Raw genomic sequence first — 16202 nt, 5'->3', positions numbered from 1 at the left:
TAGGGAAAAAACCATACGTGAAATGTGAAATAATCAGGGTTTATTTTTGCTCCTCTGTCTATCCCCATCAGTATTATTCCTGTTTATAGTCACGTGTTTCTGGGACTCAAATGTTGTTTTACCTCATTTTTTCTTTTTTTCCTCCAAAGCCTTATCACAAGGTGGCTTCCTAATGCCACCACCCTTAAGTGGCACTTCATTTTCAGAACTTTCTGGATTTGTTTCTCTTATCAAAACTGTCAAGCACTTTATTTTCCATTTCCCCATGGGCATATCTCATCCTTTCTGAGGTAATAGCCATCTACTTAAATTGATTCAATTACATCAATCCTTGCCTTATCTCAGGTAACTTATACAATAACAGTAGTAGTCAGAACAGAGGGTATTTATCCAGCTTAACTGATGGATGTCAGACTGAAGGTGAATTTTAGAGAAAACAGGGGACCTGTGCTCACATCAAAATAGACTGCATATGTTCTGCCCGTGTACAGCTTCCTTTCTTTTCTTTTTTCCTTAAAACATCTAAAGGAAATAGTCAGTTGCTGTGTACCAAGGCATGCCTCTGTCCGTGAGAATGTGCTGAATACAAAGAAGGAAAGCATGATAATAGAGAATAACAGGAATGCGAGCTGAGGGAACAACTTAGATACCATGTTCAGGGAAAATGTCTCTGAAGAGAAATAACATTGAAGCTGAAGGAAGTAAACAACACATGAAGGGAACAGTGTGCTAGGCAGAGAGAACAGCATATGCAAAGGCTCTGAGGCAGGACAAAGCTTGATGTGATGCAAGATGTGGAAGGTGGCCAGTATGTCTGGAATTTTGTTTGGGCATAGTTGGATGAGATGAATTTGGAGATATTGTTAAGGGCTATGTTATTTAATAGGGCAGTGGGACATTATTGAGGGAGATTAAGTAGAGCAACAATTAAATTTATAGCTTGATAAAGGTTTTCTGACTGCTCTGTGACAAATAACTTGGATGGTGGCAAGAATGGGAAAATATACCTGAAAGTCCAATAGAAAAGCTGGATTATCTGTGAGGAAAGAAAAAAAGAAATAGGGAGCAGTGGATAGATTGCAATATCTCTTTTTAGGTAGGTACAGACTTTTGGATTGGATTAGGTATGATAGAAGGAGAGAGAGGAAACAAGGATGATGGCAGATTTTCTGGTTTTATCAGTGAATGGATAGTTATACCACAGGATGAAATGGTGAATGTTCCCCAGTTTACAGTAGCAGGAGATAAAGCTTGAAGAGGTAAAGTAATTTGGTCATGGTCACCTACTTTTCTAGTCTACTTTTTCAAATTTAAGCAAATGCCCCAACTAGGAAGTTATTTGGGTGGGAAATATATTCTTATTCTGGGTAGTGTTCCAGGAACCCAGTACCAATATTGTATCAACATTTATATTTATATCATTCATTTATATCATTCATTCATGCAACAGATAATGAATTTTCTAAGTGTCATTGGGCACAGAGCAGTGACAGAGCAATGGTCCCTGTCTTGCTGATGGTGAGGAAGGTGGGCAACTAAGTCCTGTAACCCACCATGAGATGGCTGTAGAGGTGAAGCACTGGGTATGTGGGGAGCCAAGAAGGTCTTCTCCATGAAGATCTTTCCTTCTTGCAAGTGAATATTGAAGACCGAGTAGAAGTTAGGATGAAAGATCAGGAAATAGTGTTCTAGGCAGAAGTGACAGCTCATGTTTAGAGATGAGAATCCAAAAAGTTCAGAGAACCTGAAATTAGAGCCATGTGTTTGAAAGACTAAGTCCAGATGGAGTGGGGAGAAGTAAGGCCACACAGGTAACCAGGGCATGACACCCAAAGAGTCCTTGGAAGGAACTTATATGTGATCCTGTGGTAGAAGGGAAAGCATTTATGACTTTTAGAAGGGGCATGACTTGAAAAAACTATCATTTTAGGAAGACCATTGTAACTGTAGTGTGGAGAATGGATTAGAAAGGCTACAGCTACACAATAAATATTTGTTGGTAATATTCTATAAATGTCTAGTGTGTATAATAGGCAGTTGCAAGGATTTTCAGTGTGGTTGGGTATAACTGATGAAAGATAATTTGCAGCCACTAGGGAGTGGCAGAAACAGAGCAGCCTCAATGAGTTTCATTGCTGTTTTATTCTGTTATTTGAATTTTTAGGCGATTTGACTTTAGTATACCCATACATAAGTATTTTTTTTTTTTTTTTAGTTTGCTTGTGTTTTACACTTTTGTCCTAGAAGGTTATTAAAATAGATTTTAAGAAATAATGTTGCTTTTTTAGAAATTTATATATATATATATTTCTATTTAAGAATGGTGTATTTACTGATACAAACATTCTTATTAACCTAGCTAGAATTATAGTAAAAATTGACATATTAAAAATACTTAGATATAATGCTCAGTAAAAAAAAGAATATAAAATTTAATTTTGTTATACCATATATGTATAATTATAATATTTAAAGATATATGATAGGGTACTTTAAATATAAATTTATTAATGTAATTTTGTGTATGCCTTTTATTGTTTACATGCAATAAACATTTAAACATATGTCATATTTTAATATATTTTCAAAGCTCCTAACTGATAATTTCTATTCTTTGAATTAAATCATAGAGAAGTCTTGTAGGTCAAATCCCTCCCAAATACAAATTCTTTCTTCTTTACAATCCAATATCAAGTTTCTCTTTTAACACTGCCTTTTAAAATATTTTGGTTGTTTAAAGTTCCTTCTTAATTATTGACCTAATCTCTTTCTTTGAAAAATCTGCCTCTTTGGTTCCAGTTCTTTTCTCTGTGATTTTAAGGAAATGCTTAAACATTTCATATGTTATCAAGACTTACTCATGAGGATTTATGCTGGAGTGTTAACCCTGGGAGAAGATTACCTCACAGCATAGTGAAATAGTTATTGAAAGCGAGGTTCCCTTCTGTGTTTGTGTGTTCAGATTTGTTTATACTGGATTAAAAATTTCATTTGGTGTGTGTATATCTATACTTTTCCAATTCAGGAGAGCCTCATGGACTACAGTCCATGGGTTCACAAAGAGTAGGACATGAAGGAGGACTAAGAACTCATACTTTCCAATTACTAATTGCGGTTTATGTCTTCCTTCTGCCCTTCTCATGTTTGCTGCATATTTTCTAATTTCTTTCCACTCGAGTAAAAGCGACAAGTTTCTACAACAGTGTCTTATATATATTGGGTGAGCCAAAAAGTTCATTTGGGTTTTCCCATACATCTCTATAAAAACCTGAACAACCGTTTTGGTCAACCCAACAGTAAGCTCACATAAATATTTGTTAAATAAATAAAAATGATTTAACATTTTTCAAAAAAAATCTCCAGAAGATCTGAGATGTGTTTGACTATTAAAATAATCACTGAGGGGTTAAATTATATTAAAAATCACATGATTAATTAGTAGAAAGTCATGACTAGAAGCTGATGACTCTGATAACTATTGCTAGAATGAATTCATTACTCCAGGATGCAGTCTTAGGAAAATTCTAAAGTATGATTAATGTTTGAAGTGATGATCTTAAGTAGAAGTATTAATATAACAGGTAAGGAGAAATGAGTTTGCATTGTAAGAGTACTGCCTGGTGAACTTTTGCCAGGTGGTTGCCAGGTAACCACCACACAGATGAATGCAGAGAACATCATCTTCCTCAGGCTCCCTCTGGTCACTGTCTCACCCAAATGATTATTAGCTCCATAGATTAGTTTTGCCTGTTTTAAAAGGTATATGTAAATAGAATTATGTAATACATACTCTTTTGTATCTGACTTCTTTCACTCAACAATATGTCGATGACTTCATCCCCACTATGTGTAGAGAAAGTTCATTTTTAGTGCTATGAAGTGTTTCTCTGTAAGATTACTGGACAATTTATATTTCAGCTCTACTGTTAATAGACATTTGGGTTGTTACTGATTTTTTGGAAACTGTAGGTACAGCTTAAATTTTCTCATATATATATATATATATGTATATATATATATATATATATATATATGAATGTCTCTTGGCTTTTGATTTAAGAATAGAATTGCTTGGGACATAGGGTATATGTATGTCTAGCTGTCAAAGATGTAGCTAAAGATTATTCTAAAGTGTTGTATTATATTTTATGTATTAGAATATGGTGAATATTAGGGATGTGTTTTGATAAAATAAGAATCATAGTGGCAGAAAATACTCAGTTTTAAAATTTAAGAAATGTAAATAGTGTGTAATTTAAAAAAATAAAATAATATTTTTTATACTCTTTTGTTCCAGCTTTTTAATTTGATACAGAGAGAACTTGGTAAATATATTATTTTGCAATAGTAACCTTAATGTACAAAGAGGTCTGTAACAGGACATTAAAAAATTTAATTTTTTAAATTTAATAGGGCACATATTAAATTAACAGAGATGTACTTGATCCCTAGTACTAATAATTTTTCCTGTGCATTTTATAAAAAGTGAATCTTGGAATTAAAATCAGAAAAAGACAAATTTGCAGGTTTCAGTTCATTTGACGTCCAATAAATTTTTCTTTCTGTTTCTTTCCCTTTACTAGAGTTTCTTGGTTATGTTTAACATGAGCTGTATACAGTATTCTGTATACAGAGTGGTAGGATCAGTGATCAATGTATGCTCTTTGGCAATTATAATTGCTTTTTAATCCCAAATTAGTACTCTGGAGTGTATACGCAGGTCTTACCAAACATTTTAAAACATAGGCATCCTTATCTTAATATGATTATTGAATACTATTTCAGGTTCACTTACATTAAGTGTAGAGTTAGGAAAGTATTTTAATGTATTGCAAACGCTAATGACTCAGTTTTCACCAAATTCCTTTACTATGCAAGTGTAGGCTCCAGAAGAAAAAACTGAAGTTTTTAAATGACATAGAAGGATGAAAATCACTAAGTTTAGTATCTTTGGTTCATTTTTTGTTATACTGAATGGCTTTTATCTAGCTGAGAGCAGTGGTATAATATTGTTACCCCTCTTTACTTGTGGTTCTTTCAATCATCATTTGATTGGATTAAACCCTTTACTGAGTCTTAGTTTCATTATTAAGTCAGAGTTTGGGACTTAGCCGGCTCCTCCTTAAGCTGATTTCTGGGTACAGGCTCTATATATTTATATAGGGTATTAGATATATATTTAATAAAGTGTTGCTTAGAGAGGCCTCTCTGGTTTTCTCTCTTCTTTAAAAGTGAAAGGAAATATTTCAGGGAGAGAATAACTGTCTTCTCCCTTCCAGATCTTCATAACTGGTGCTAAATAAGCTAGGGAAGAGAGAGATCTGCTGAATCATGGCATTGAACTTGGTGTTTCAAGCACTGTAATTTCTGATGAATGGTGTCTCCGGAGGCTTCTGTAAAATGATGCATCCTGACATCCAGTGACCTTTTAAACTAATATTTCTATTATGTAATTCAGTTGCTTCTGTTTCCTGGAGGTAATAGCATTAGTTTGTACTGAGGTAGATAATGATTTTGTTAGCAATTTCCTTTGTGGTAAGTGTTTTTGCTGTAATTTAGTTTGAAGGAAGAATTGTTTGTACAAATAAAATCTAGAGGAACTCACCTACTAGTAGTACACTGTGATCAAGAAAAAGGTGGTCCATCACTTCTGGGACAATATTCTTGACACTCTGGGTAAATACAGTCACATTGGCTCAATTTCAGGGGAAGATTGTTGCCAACTACTAATTTTTAAAAATCGTATAACACGCACAATGCTAATGACAAAGTATTGGGGCTGTGGAATCAGACCTATTGCTAACTCTCTCATTGATGGGTAAGCAGTGTTACAAACTTGAATTTCTTTATTTATAAAACAAGAGTAATAATACTTCACAAGAGTGCACAGTAAGTGTTAAGTGAAGTGATAACAAGAAGCATACCTTGTAATACCTGACATGCATTGACGTTTAATATATATTATTGATAACAGTTTTTCTTTGCTTCATGGGTGCTGTAAGGACTTAAATGAGTCTAAGTTATCAAAGATGATTTAAGATGTGCTTACTCACCTTTTACTGTTTTGTTTTTATTATATTTTGATTCATGTTATATCTATTAACTTTTTACCAGTAATTGACTATTTGGAATACCTGCTCCCCTTTGTTATGCCTGATGACAATTTACTGTAGGTAGAATGAGGAGGATGGGCTGGACAGTTGAACTCTTATTCTCATATTTTTATTTAAAATGTTTACAGTGATAGCAAAACAAAGATGTGGTTAAAAGGAAGAGCATGTGTTTTCTTGCACAGTTTGCTTCTGTTCTTAGTCATGCATAACTTCCACGCATCTCTCCTACTCTAAGATGTCACTGTGGCCCACAGGTCATCATCTCTGCCGCTGTGCATTTGATTGCAAAGCCTTCTCCTCTACCTTAGTTGAGGGCTTGCCTCCTCCATGAGGTGCTTTTACTGTGCTTCTGCTCTTGACTTCTTCCGTTTTCTCACCTTGCTCTATCTCACCTACTTGCCACTTGGTTTTGCCATTTCTCTGATCACAACTAGGTCACACTAGGTTTGACTAATTTGAAATCAGATTTGCCATTTCTCTGATCGTAACTAGGTCATACTAGGTATGACTAATTTAAGATGAGATTGGTGCTTTCTGTTGAATAGTTGATTCATTTCCATTCATCTGTTTATCTGTCCATCTATCTACCCATCTATGTGAATAGTTTATTTAAGACCTTCATTTAAATAGTGCAGAGTATGTGCTAGGACATATGGAAAACAGGAATAAATTAATAATAGAGGATGATTAGACTAATTACTTCTATTGTTCATGCATTCATGCTCAGTGGCTAAGTCCTTTCCAACTCTTTGTGACCCCTTAGCCTGCCAGGCTCCTCTGGCTATGGGATTTTCCAGGCAAGAATACTGGAGTAGGTATTAGCTATTCCTAAATAGTTGTTTTGTATCTTTAAATAACATCAAAAGATTGACAAATCAATGTTTATTTATATTTCTAAGTTAAAATGAACTATTTAATATCTTACATTTCTCTTCATGATCCCTTGCTTAGAAAGAACCTGTTTCACTTGACTGACAATTGCTGATCCTTGTTGCATTATTTAGCACTTTAATCCTAATATATAAATCTTAATAAAGAAAGTACTGCAAAATTTCTGAAGCCTGAATATCCAAACTTAAATAATACTGGTGTGGGTAACCTTTCTCTTCTCCAGGGGATCTTCCCAACCCAGGGATCGAGCCCAGGTCTCCAGCATTGCAGGTGGATTCTTTACCAGCTGAGCCACAAAGGAAGCAATAAGCATGTAGTCTTGCTTTTAAATAACTTCACGAAAATTTAAAAATGGAATTGAAGCAAGATTGGAACAATGAAAATTAAACATTTATGATACTTGCTGATCTGTTTTTGGCACCATTCTCAGTTATTTGGTCTAACTCATCAGATCTAATATCTGCAGGGCCACTTTACCATATTCACTGTAAATGACATAAAAACATGAAGAAATCTACTTTTGAGAAAGACAGCTATATCAGTTGCACAAACATGAATTTGCTTTATACGTTAATAAAATTAAGTTAATGTGTGGATCTGTTAAATTTTTAAAATAAATATCCTTTTTTTCCCCATAGGGTAAGTGATAAAATAACTTTCACTGGACTGGAGTGAGAAATTATGTAGTCAGACAGGTGGAACCAAATAAGAATGTGTGGATATTAAAAAAAAAAAAAACTAATTAGAAATTGTAGAAATGAAAAATGTCACTAAAAGTAAAATACCATTATAGATAGGATAAACTTTTTAGACAATTTACTGTTAGAATTTTTGAACTGGAAGATACTATTGTGGAATCCATACCAAAATCAAAGATAGATTACAAAGATAGGAAAGCACAAAGGAAAGTGTAAAAACACTGAGACTAGAGAATATGTTGAAAAGTGCCATTATAACTAAAAGTATCTGAAATATTCTAATCACACATGATATCTTTAATTTACTGTGGTCTTTTAAAAAAATAACTTAGGAAATTATGCAAGTATGCATGCAACCATTCTTGACATAAAAATTCAAACATCAGGTAAGAATATATTGAATTAAAAAGTACAAGTAGCTCTTTCCTCTTTTTACTCACATACAATTCCTTTCCCATAGGAAACCATTATCCATTTGCTGCGTATTATTCCAGACCTTTATTCCTTTATTTATATGAAAATTTACAAGTGTGATTGTTTAGAATAAGAGAAAGTTAGATATGGAAATTAAATGGTATGTAGATCTTTAATTTTGGTGGGCATTGGCTGTGTTGCCCTCTAGTAAAGTTATTTAATTTTACATTCTCACCAACATTTTAAGAGAATGATTCTTTTTCCATATTCTCACTAATAACAGATATTACAAAAATCTTCAATTTGTAATTTCATGGCAAGAGTATCTTGATTTTATTTATATTTCTTAAATTATTTGTGATGTTGGACATTTTTAAAATTTGTTTTTGTTTTAGTTGATATTGATATCTCTGCCTGTTTTTATTTGAGTTGTTCTATATAGTAAATATTCATCTTTATCTGTTACATCTGCTCTAAATGTTTTCTTCCTGTCCATTTGCCATTTAGTTTGGTGTTTTCTACTCTATAGACATTTTGCCTTTTCTTGCTGTCATTGGGTTTTTAGAACTCCCCAGGGTTATATCACAATTTAGATACTTATTTATCCTTAAAATTGTTCTTATATAAGAATGTGTATCATTTTATCAAATGTTTTAAATATTTAAGATATCCATTAAAAAGAGAAGGTAAGGGAAGCTAAAATGCTGCTCCAGTTTTCTACTTTTTCTGTAAGAAGGCCATTCTTGTCTCCCTTACTTCTTGTACAAGTGTTAAAAGCTTAAATTCCAGAACAGCATTAGTAACTGTGAATCTCTGCTGAACTTATAGGAGTTGGTTGATAACCTGCTCCTGCCATAGGGTGAAAGGCCAAGGAAAACTGCTTGTCAAGAGGTCTGTATGGGATGATTAAAATACAAGAGGGATGTGACAGAAGAGGTGTGTCTCAAAATTTGGTTTCTGTAGGAACCTGACCTATTTTACCTGAAACTGACCTACTTTTTTCTTCTGTTTTTCTGTATATTAAGATATGATGAAAAAGAGGGAATGGAATAAAAAAATGAAGCAAAACAGAGTAAATAAATGAAGTATGAAAAATCAGACTTGTCTAGTAGTCTGGTATCTCTGACACTAGGCCATATATTAATACTTCCAGGGAGTTCAATTCCCAGGAACTCTTTTGCTTTATCAGGACCAAATAGAAAGAACAGTGAGAACCTGCAACATAGCTGGGCAATGTCTTTCTTTAGTTTTACATGTATGAATCACCATGTTATATAAAATTTTATTTCGAACACCTTTATGAGCTGATATTTTAATACATATATATCACATGAATCTTTAAAAGTAGAAAGCCTTTTCTGACTGAGTCAGAGGTGGAACAGAAAAAGAGAGAGATGGAGAGTGTTAGAGACTTGGGCTGCCATTTCTGGCTCTGAAGATAATTCATTTGTTTTTGTACTTTCCGTTTCATTGAAAGGGATGTTTAAGGCCATGAGTTTTCCTCTGACCAGTCCTGTAAAAACATCTGATATGTAGGGTTTTCATTATCATTTTTAAAAGACAGTTTTTTGTTTGTATTTGCCCTTTTATCCAAAAATGGCTTAAAAAGTTTTTTTCTAAATGTCCAGTTAGGAGAGGTCTTCCACAAATCTGCTTAGATGATTTCTAGTTTTGTTTCACTGAAAGAAGAGTGGTATTTATATGTATTTTATAGAACTTACTGATACTTTCCTTGTGACCTAACACATGATTCATTTTGTGATGTTTCATGTAGAGAAAGGTTTATTTTCCATTTTCCAGATGTAAAATTTAATATACATAGAATCTTTATTACTAATTATATTTTCAGGGTTAAAAATCTTTTCAATTTTTAGTTTACCTCATCTATCAGCAATATGTTAAAAGTCTCCTACTGGTTTTGCTCTAGCTATGCCTTTGGTATCTCTGAGTTCTTTATTTTTGTTTAAGTAGTCACATTTGTAATTTTGCCTTTATTCTCAACTTAAAATTTTAACTTTCTCATGTCTGGTTTGTCAACTTTTAGTGGAATACCTACCTGTTTGCTATGCAACAAGCTTATTCTACTTTATTCTTTCCCTTTCCTTTTACCCCATTGTTTTATCAGCATTCTTTCTACTTTGTGAGAACATTATTATGTAATATATTATGTGTATATTATGTAGTGTATTATTTCCTGTGTTTGACCTGTCTTTGTGTCTTATGTCTACAAATAAATATGTAAATACACACTGTTAACTTTTGACTTAACTTCCCCAGTAATTGCTTAGTTGGGTGAAGTTCATCTTCTAGTAGATTTCTCAAGGCCTTATAGACATGGAATTCCTTGATCTATTACATGTTTAAAACATTTTTTTCTGTAGGTTTCATACTCAAAGGTAGATTAGCTGGATGTAAATCTTTAGGGTCAACTTTATTTCCTGGGGTTTTGTGAAAATGCTATCAGAATTTTGCTTTGAGTTTTGTATTTGATAAACTTTGCTAGTTTGATTCTCTTTTCTTTTCTTTGTACATTATTATAGGTAATTTATTTATTTTTTTTTGGCCTGGATACCCTGAGAATTTTTTCCTTTTAATATTTACTAGTTTTACTAGGAGTTGATCATTGAAAGTCTTTTTTTCCTTGATGCCAGGTGGTCCTTTTCAGTGTATAGATTCAGGTCTTTCATAATGAATACCTTATTTAAGTAGTATTTCAAATATTATTTTTATTCCATTCTCTATTCCATTAAAATATTCTTTAGAAATTTGATTTCTATGTAAATTGAATTTCCTTTTGCCTGTCTTCTGTTTCAGCCACTTTGTTTGTGACCCTTTGTATTTTTGTGTCAATTTCATTTTATTCACTTAGTTGTTTCTCTGTTATTTTTGTACTATCTCTTGTTATATTTTCTTTGAAATCTTTTTGTTTAGTATTTTGTAATTTAGTGTCCACTGTGGTATGATTATCTATTTTTTCTGAGTTCAATCAATTTTTATTTCTTTTTCTGATCATGCATTTTCTCTTAGTTTTAAATTTATTTTTCATCAACCTAATGTCAGTTTGAGGATATTTAACCTTTGAGTGTTACATTACAGTTTCCCTTGTTTTGAAAAATTTTGGGGGTGGGGTAGAATTTTCATCAGATGAATTGTTTGGGTTATCAGTCTCAATTTTATTTTTATAGGAGTTTTTTGTTGTTGTCTGTTTTTTCAGTGTGTTAGGGTGGTTATGATGTTCCTAATTGAAGTGCACTCTATTCTATCACTGCAGGCAAAGTATTGCTTCTTTCCTGGATGGCATGGCTTAGGAATAGTCATGTGTCCTTTGATTTTTTAATTTTCTTTTGTCTTATGGAATCTAAATATTTCCTTTTGTTTCTTTATTTCTCTGTGTATAGTTTCCAAAGAAGCTCTCTTCTCTCTCCAACATGAAAGCTTGCTGAGATTTCTTGTTATCTCCAATGTATCTTTTCCAGTCCCTTCTCTATGTCAGTGCTCATATCAAACTGTTGACTTTTCACAATTTTTACATATCGGATTGGCTTTCTAGAAGTGGTTGTAAATCATGTTCAGATCTGCCATTAGTCCCCTCTTCTTTCTCTATAAATTCTCTTGAACTACTCTTGGTCTCTGTGAGACAAGAGCTCCAGTGAGAGCATGCTCTAATTTAATGTTTACATTTATACTTACGGGTAATTTAAAGTTGACAAATTTCTGTTTTCCAGCTATGCTGAGTCATGAGTTTCTGTAATCTAATTTGTTCCTCCTGATTTTTGGTTTTTGCTTGCTTTTTCTAGGGTATGTTGAGACTTTGAAATTTACGCCACTCCCTTTGTTTTGGCTACCCAGAATCTTCTGTATCCGTTGATTTCAGACAACATCCTATAGCAACTTAGAATTTTAAAATTTTGCTTTGTATGAAATTCAAGTGTTGAATATATGACAGTTTTCCAAAAGAAGAGAAGATATTTTAAATAATTAAGTTTATATATGATAAGTTTTATCAGGCATGTAGTCTGAGCAGGTTAGAAAAAAGTGTCTTCCAAGGTTTTACCAAGGTCTTATTAATATAAAAATCAATGGCTTTTTATCTCTCTGTTATTAATGTTTAGAGTCCCTAAAGTGTTTTGTGAGACTAAATAATAAACCAATGATTTTCTTTTGAAGTGTGATGCATCATTCACTGCTGCTTCTTTTTGCTAAAATTATCTGAGACAACTATGTATGTTTAGCAAGTCCAAGGACATGTTGAGATTTCATGTGGAATAGTTACGTGGGAATATGCTGAAGCAATTAACTCTGCTGTTTAATGACAAGTAATTATGCACATCACTTCCCAAGCTATACATCTCTCTCTTGCCCTTCAGCATTATGAACATCTCACCCATTGGTGTGCACATTTATTCTGCACAGTATCCATCTGTTACCTACTTTAAGACGTAACACACCCCTAATTAATATAGCTAAATCTTGCTTCACTGGGGCTTGTAAATCTGAAGCATTACTTATTCTGATGGCCAATTTTTTTGTATTATTTAGACTTTGTAATACTTTAAGAATCTGTGGCCTCTGAAATAAATTTTCTGCCAATAACGAAGCAAGAAAGGACAATACTTTTTCTACTGGGGAAAACTGAATTATCTTATAAATGCATTTCTAATTATCATTGGTGGGCTTTTCATTTTTAGCTGGCATGGTTTTCATTATATCATGTCATATAGTTTAAAATTTTCTGATATTACATCAAGTTTTGAAGTATCTTTAATATTCCTTTGTAACCTGCAGCTGAATTGAAAAGAACCCCAGTTGTATTGACAATTTTCAAACTAACTTTTAAGAGCTTATAGGAGAATATTCTGAGAGAGCTTCCATTGGTGCTCTTTTTAAAACTAATACACGTTTTCTGAGTAAGATTGGATCACTGTACTTTCATTAGTTCTACTATGACTGAGAAGTCATGAAGTGGCTACCACAGTTATCTTTTATATTCTCTAGCTCAGCAATGAAAAGATGGGAAAAATATGAGCAGTGCTTGTGCGTCATAGTGCTTTATTCCTATATTTATTTTCATATAGTATATATTACTATATTTACCTCTCCTCTCCAAACAGGTGATCATATATGCAGTTAAATCCCTCTTCACACTGAGATCAGGAGGTTTTTCATATATATGAGACCTGGAGAGTTTAGAATTTTTCATATTACACACTCTTTGTGTTTCTGCTTCCATTTCAGACATCAGGCAATTTGTGGTTCTCTCCTTCTATCTCTGCATTTATCTTGTGTAGACCAGAGGATTTTATGATAGCATTTAAGATATCAAAATACTGTAGGACTGCTTTCTAGCTTCCAACTTAACTCTGAAAATAGTTTAAGATTTTACTCTTTTATTCAGAAACAGTACATTGATAAGCTAAATTTTTCCATGTGTTTAGCTTTTGTTTATTCACCTGTTGGAATATGAGATTTGAAATACATAATTTTAGATCATGTCCATAATAAGTTTTGTATGGGATAGGAAATACATTGCAGAAAGGTAAATTTTAAGCTGTAATGTTATAGTGTACCCAAATGCTTACCTGATTAGTCAGCTGATTAAGGAAGGTTAAAGAACTGCAAATCAACAATCACCTTTAAAAATTTTCCTAAGTCGTTTTCCTTGCTAAGACAATTATCTGTAGATGTCTACTTATGATTTAATATTATTTTGACTTTGGTATTTAGAGTTTTTTGTTGTTGTTTAGTTGCTAAGTCGTGTCCGACTCTTTGGGACACCGTGGACATCAGCACGCCAGGCTTCCATGTCCTCTCCTTCTCCCAGAGCTTGCTCAAACTCATGTCCATTGAATTGGTGATGCCATCCAACCATTTTGTCCTCTGTCATTCCCTTCTCCTTCTGCCTTCAATCTTTCCCAGAATCAGGGCCTTTTCTAATGAGTCAGTTCTTTGCATCAGGTGGCCAAAGTATTGGAGCTTCAGCTTCAGCATCAGTCCTTCCAGTGAATATTCAGGATTGCTTTCCTTCAGGATTGACTGGTTTGATCTTCTTGCAGTCCAAGAGACTCTCAAGAATCTTCTCCAACACCACAGTTCAAAAGCATCAGTTTTTCAGCACTCAGCCTTCTTCATGGTCCAACTCTCACGTCCATACATGACTACTGGAAAAACCATAGCTTTGACTAAATGGACCTTTATTGACAAAAGAACGTCTCTGCTTTTTAATACGCTGTCTAGGTTCATCATAGCTTTTCTTCCAAGGGGCAAGTGTCTTTTAATTTCATGGCTGCATTCACCATCTGTAGTGATTTTGGAGCCCAAGAAAAAAGTCTGTCACTGTTTCCATTGTTTCCCATCTATTTGCCGTGAAGTGATGGGACTGGATGCCATGATCATGTTATTTAGAGTTAATATTAATTAATTTAAACATTTATACTGGTCCTCTCCCCACATACACAAGGTAATGATTTTTATCATTTTCACCACTCTAATTGTTATTAATATTACTCTTCCTAATTAATCTTGGTTTTCAATAGAGCAATTTGGGATTAGACATTTGAAGACCAATACTTAACATATTCATACTTACAGAAAGAGTAAAGCCATTCTCTATATAAAACTATGACTACCTCTTCATGTTTAAGAAAATTAACAGTAATTTGTGATGTCATTTTGCTATCCAGTACACAATTTCCCCCCTAAATTTCTTTGATAGTTTCCCCCCGACCCCGCCCCAGTACTGAGACCAGTGAAAGTTTACAAGGTTGTTATATCTTATACATCTTTGTAAATCTAGTTTCTTCTGTTTGATGTATGATAAAGAAAATGACTCTCTTGTAGTGAATATTCTTTCTCTTTAAAAAAAAAAGTAAGTTGGAAGTGTTTGCCACAAAATCATAGTGACATATAATGCTGAAGCCCTTGATTAGCTTCCTGTATTGATGGAAGTGGAATCTAGCTTGGAGAGATGGTGTCATTTGGCTTCTTTATTTCTGTTTCCCTTTACACTTTGTCCTTTGACTTCTGCTATTTCATATTCATTAAACAGGGATATTACTGGAAATTAAATATGGCTATGAGAATTTATTTGGCAGTAGAGAAGACAATGGAAAACGGAACCATCTTGGAACCTTTCCTTCTGGAGGGAGATCACATATTACAGTTTTGGAACTATTGTAACTTTGTCTAAAATAAAGAGCTATTTTATTACTTGCCTTTGGTCTTCATTAAAATATTTTCTGTGGTTTTGAAAAATTTTAAAAACTTTCATTAAATTTAACAGTTGTTGGATAAGCACTCTTTTTTATAGTCTCACTATTATATATTAATTAATATTCTTAATTGAGGGGTGATGATGGACCATGAAAGCTGCTCAGTCATGTCTGACTCTGCGACCCCATGGACTGTACAGTCCATGGAATTCTCCTGACCAGAATACTGGAGTGGGTAGCCAGTACATTCGCCAGGGGATTTTCCTAACCCAGGGATCGAACCCAGGTCTCCGGCATTTCAGGCAAATTCTTTACCAGTTGAGCCACAAGGGAAGCCCGATGATGGACTAATTCCTTTAAAAATATCTAATACGTGAAAAACACTTTAGGTATAATTTTCTTCATATTTGTATAAACCTGAATGAAAGAAGTGAGGAGATAAGACATTTACTCTGATTTGCTTTGGGAGATTTTATGAAATATAATTTAAAAAAACAGTATTGTACATAATTTAAGCACAGCATGTCACACTGTATGTGACTTCAAGCAATAATAAATTATAAATAGCAGTTGTTGCTCACAATTCAGTTATAGGCAAAACTACATTATAGCTTAAATTCAAATTCCAGTAGATTATTACTACAGTAAAATTTTACAAGGAGTTCAACCTTTATAATAAAGAAATGCAAATGAATCAACTGTGATATGCTATTTTGACCTACCACATTGACAGTGCTGAACAGTGATATCTGGTATGAGCAGGGGTTCAAGGGACTAGAAATTATATCCTTGTAGTGGGGATGTAAGATTATTCAGTCTTTTTAGAAGGGATTAGATAATATGCATTAAGATTAACAGCCTTTGATCCAGTAATTCCA

General features: G+C 33.4%; 1 protein-coding gene across 6 annotated transcripts in view; it reads left to right on the top strand.

Moving 5' to 3' along the window:
• Window positions 1–16202, top strand: part of IMMP2L (inner mitochondrial membrane peptidase subunit 2) — a 949675-nt gene that overhangs the window by 211511 nt on the left and 721962 nt on the right. The window contains exon 5 of one of the 6 annotated variants that reach the window (XM_070369549.1): window positions 15162–15195. The exons of 4 other annotated variants lie outside the window; for them this stretch is intronic. In XM_070369549.1, coding sequence (XP_070225650.1) covers window positions 15162–15180 — 19 coding nt within the window. In that variant the 3' untranslated portion in view covers window positions 15181–15195. Of the gene's footprint in view, window positions 1–11913; window positions 11939–15161; window positions 15196–16202 lie in introns of those variants that run through there. One more of the 6 variants, XM_070369551.1, reaches the window with a different exon arrangement.

This window comes from Bos mutus, chromosome 4, assembly GCF_027580195.1.
Source record: "Bos mutus isolate GX-2022 chromosome 4, NWIPB_WYAK_1.1, whole genome shotgun sequence".
NCBI lineage: Eukaryota > Metazoa > Chordata > Mammalia > Artiodactyla > Bovidae > Bos > Bos mutus.
Note: the sequence above shows the minus strand (reverse complement) of the source record. Positions and strands in the feature narration are given on the sequence as shown.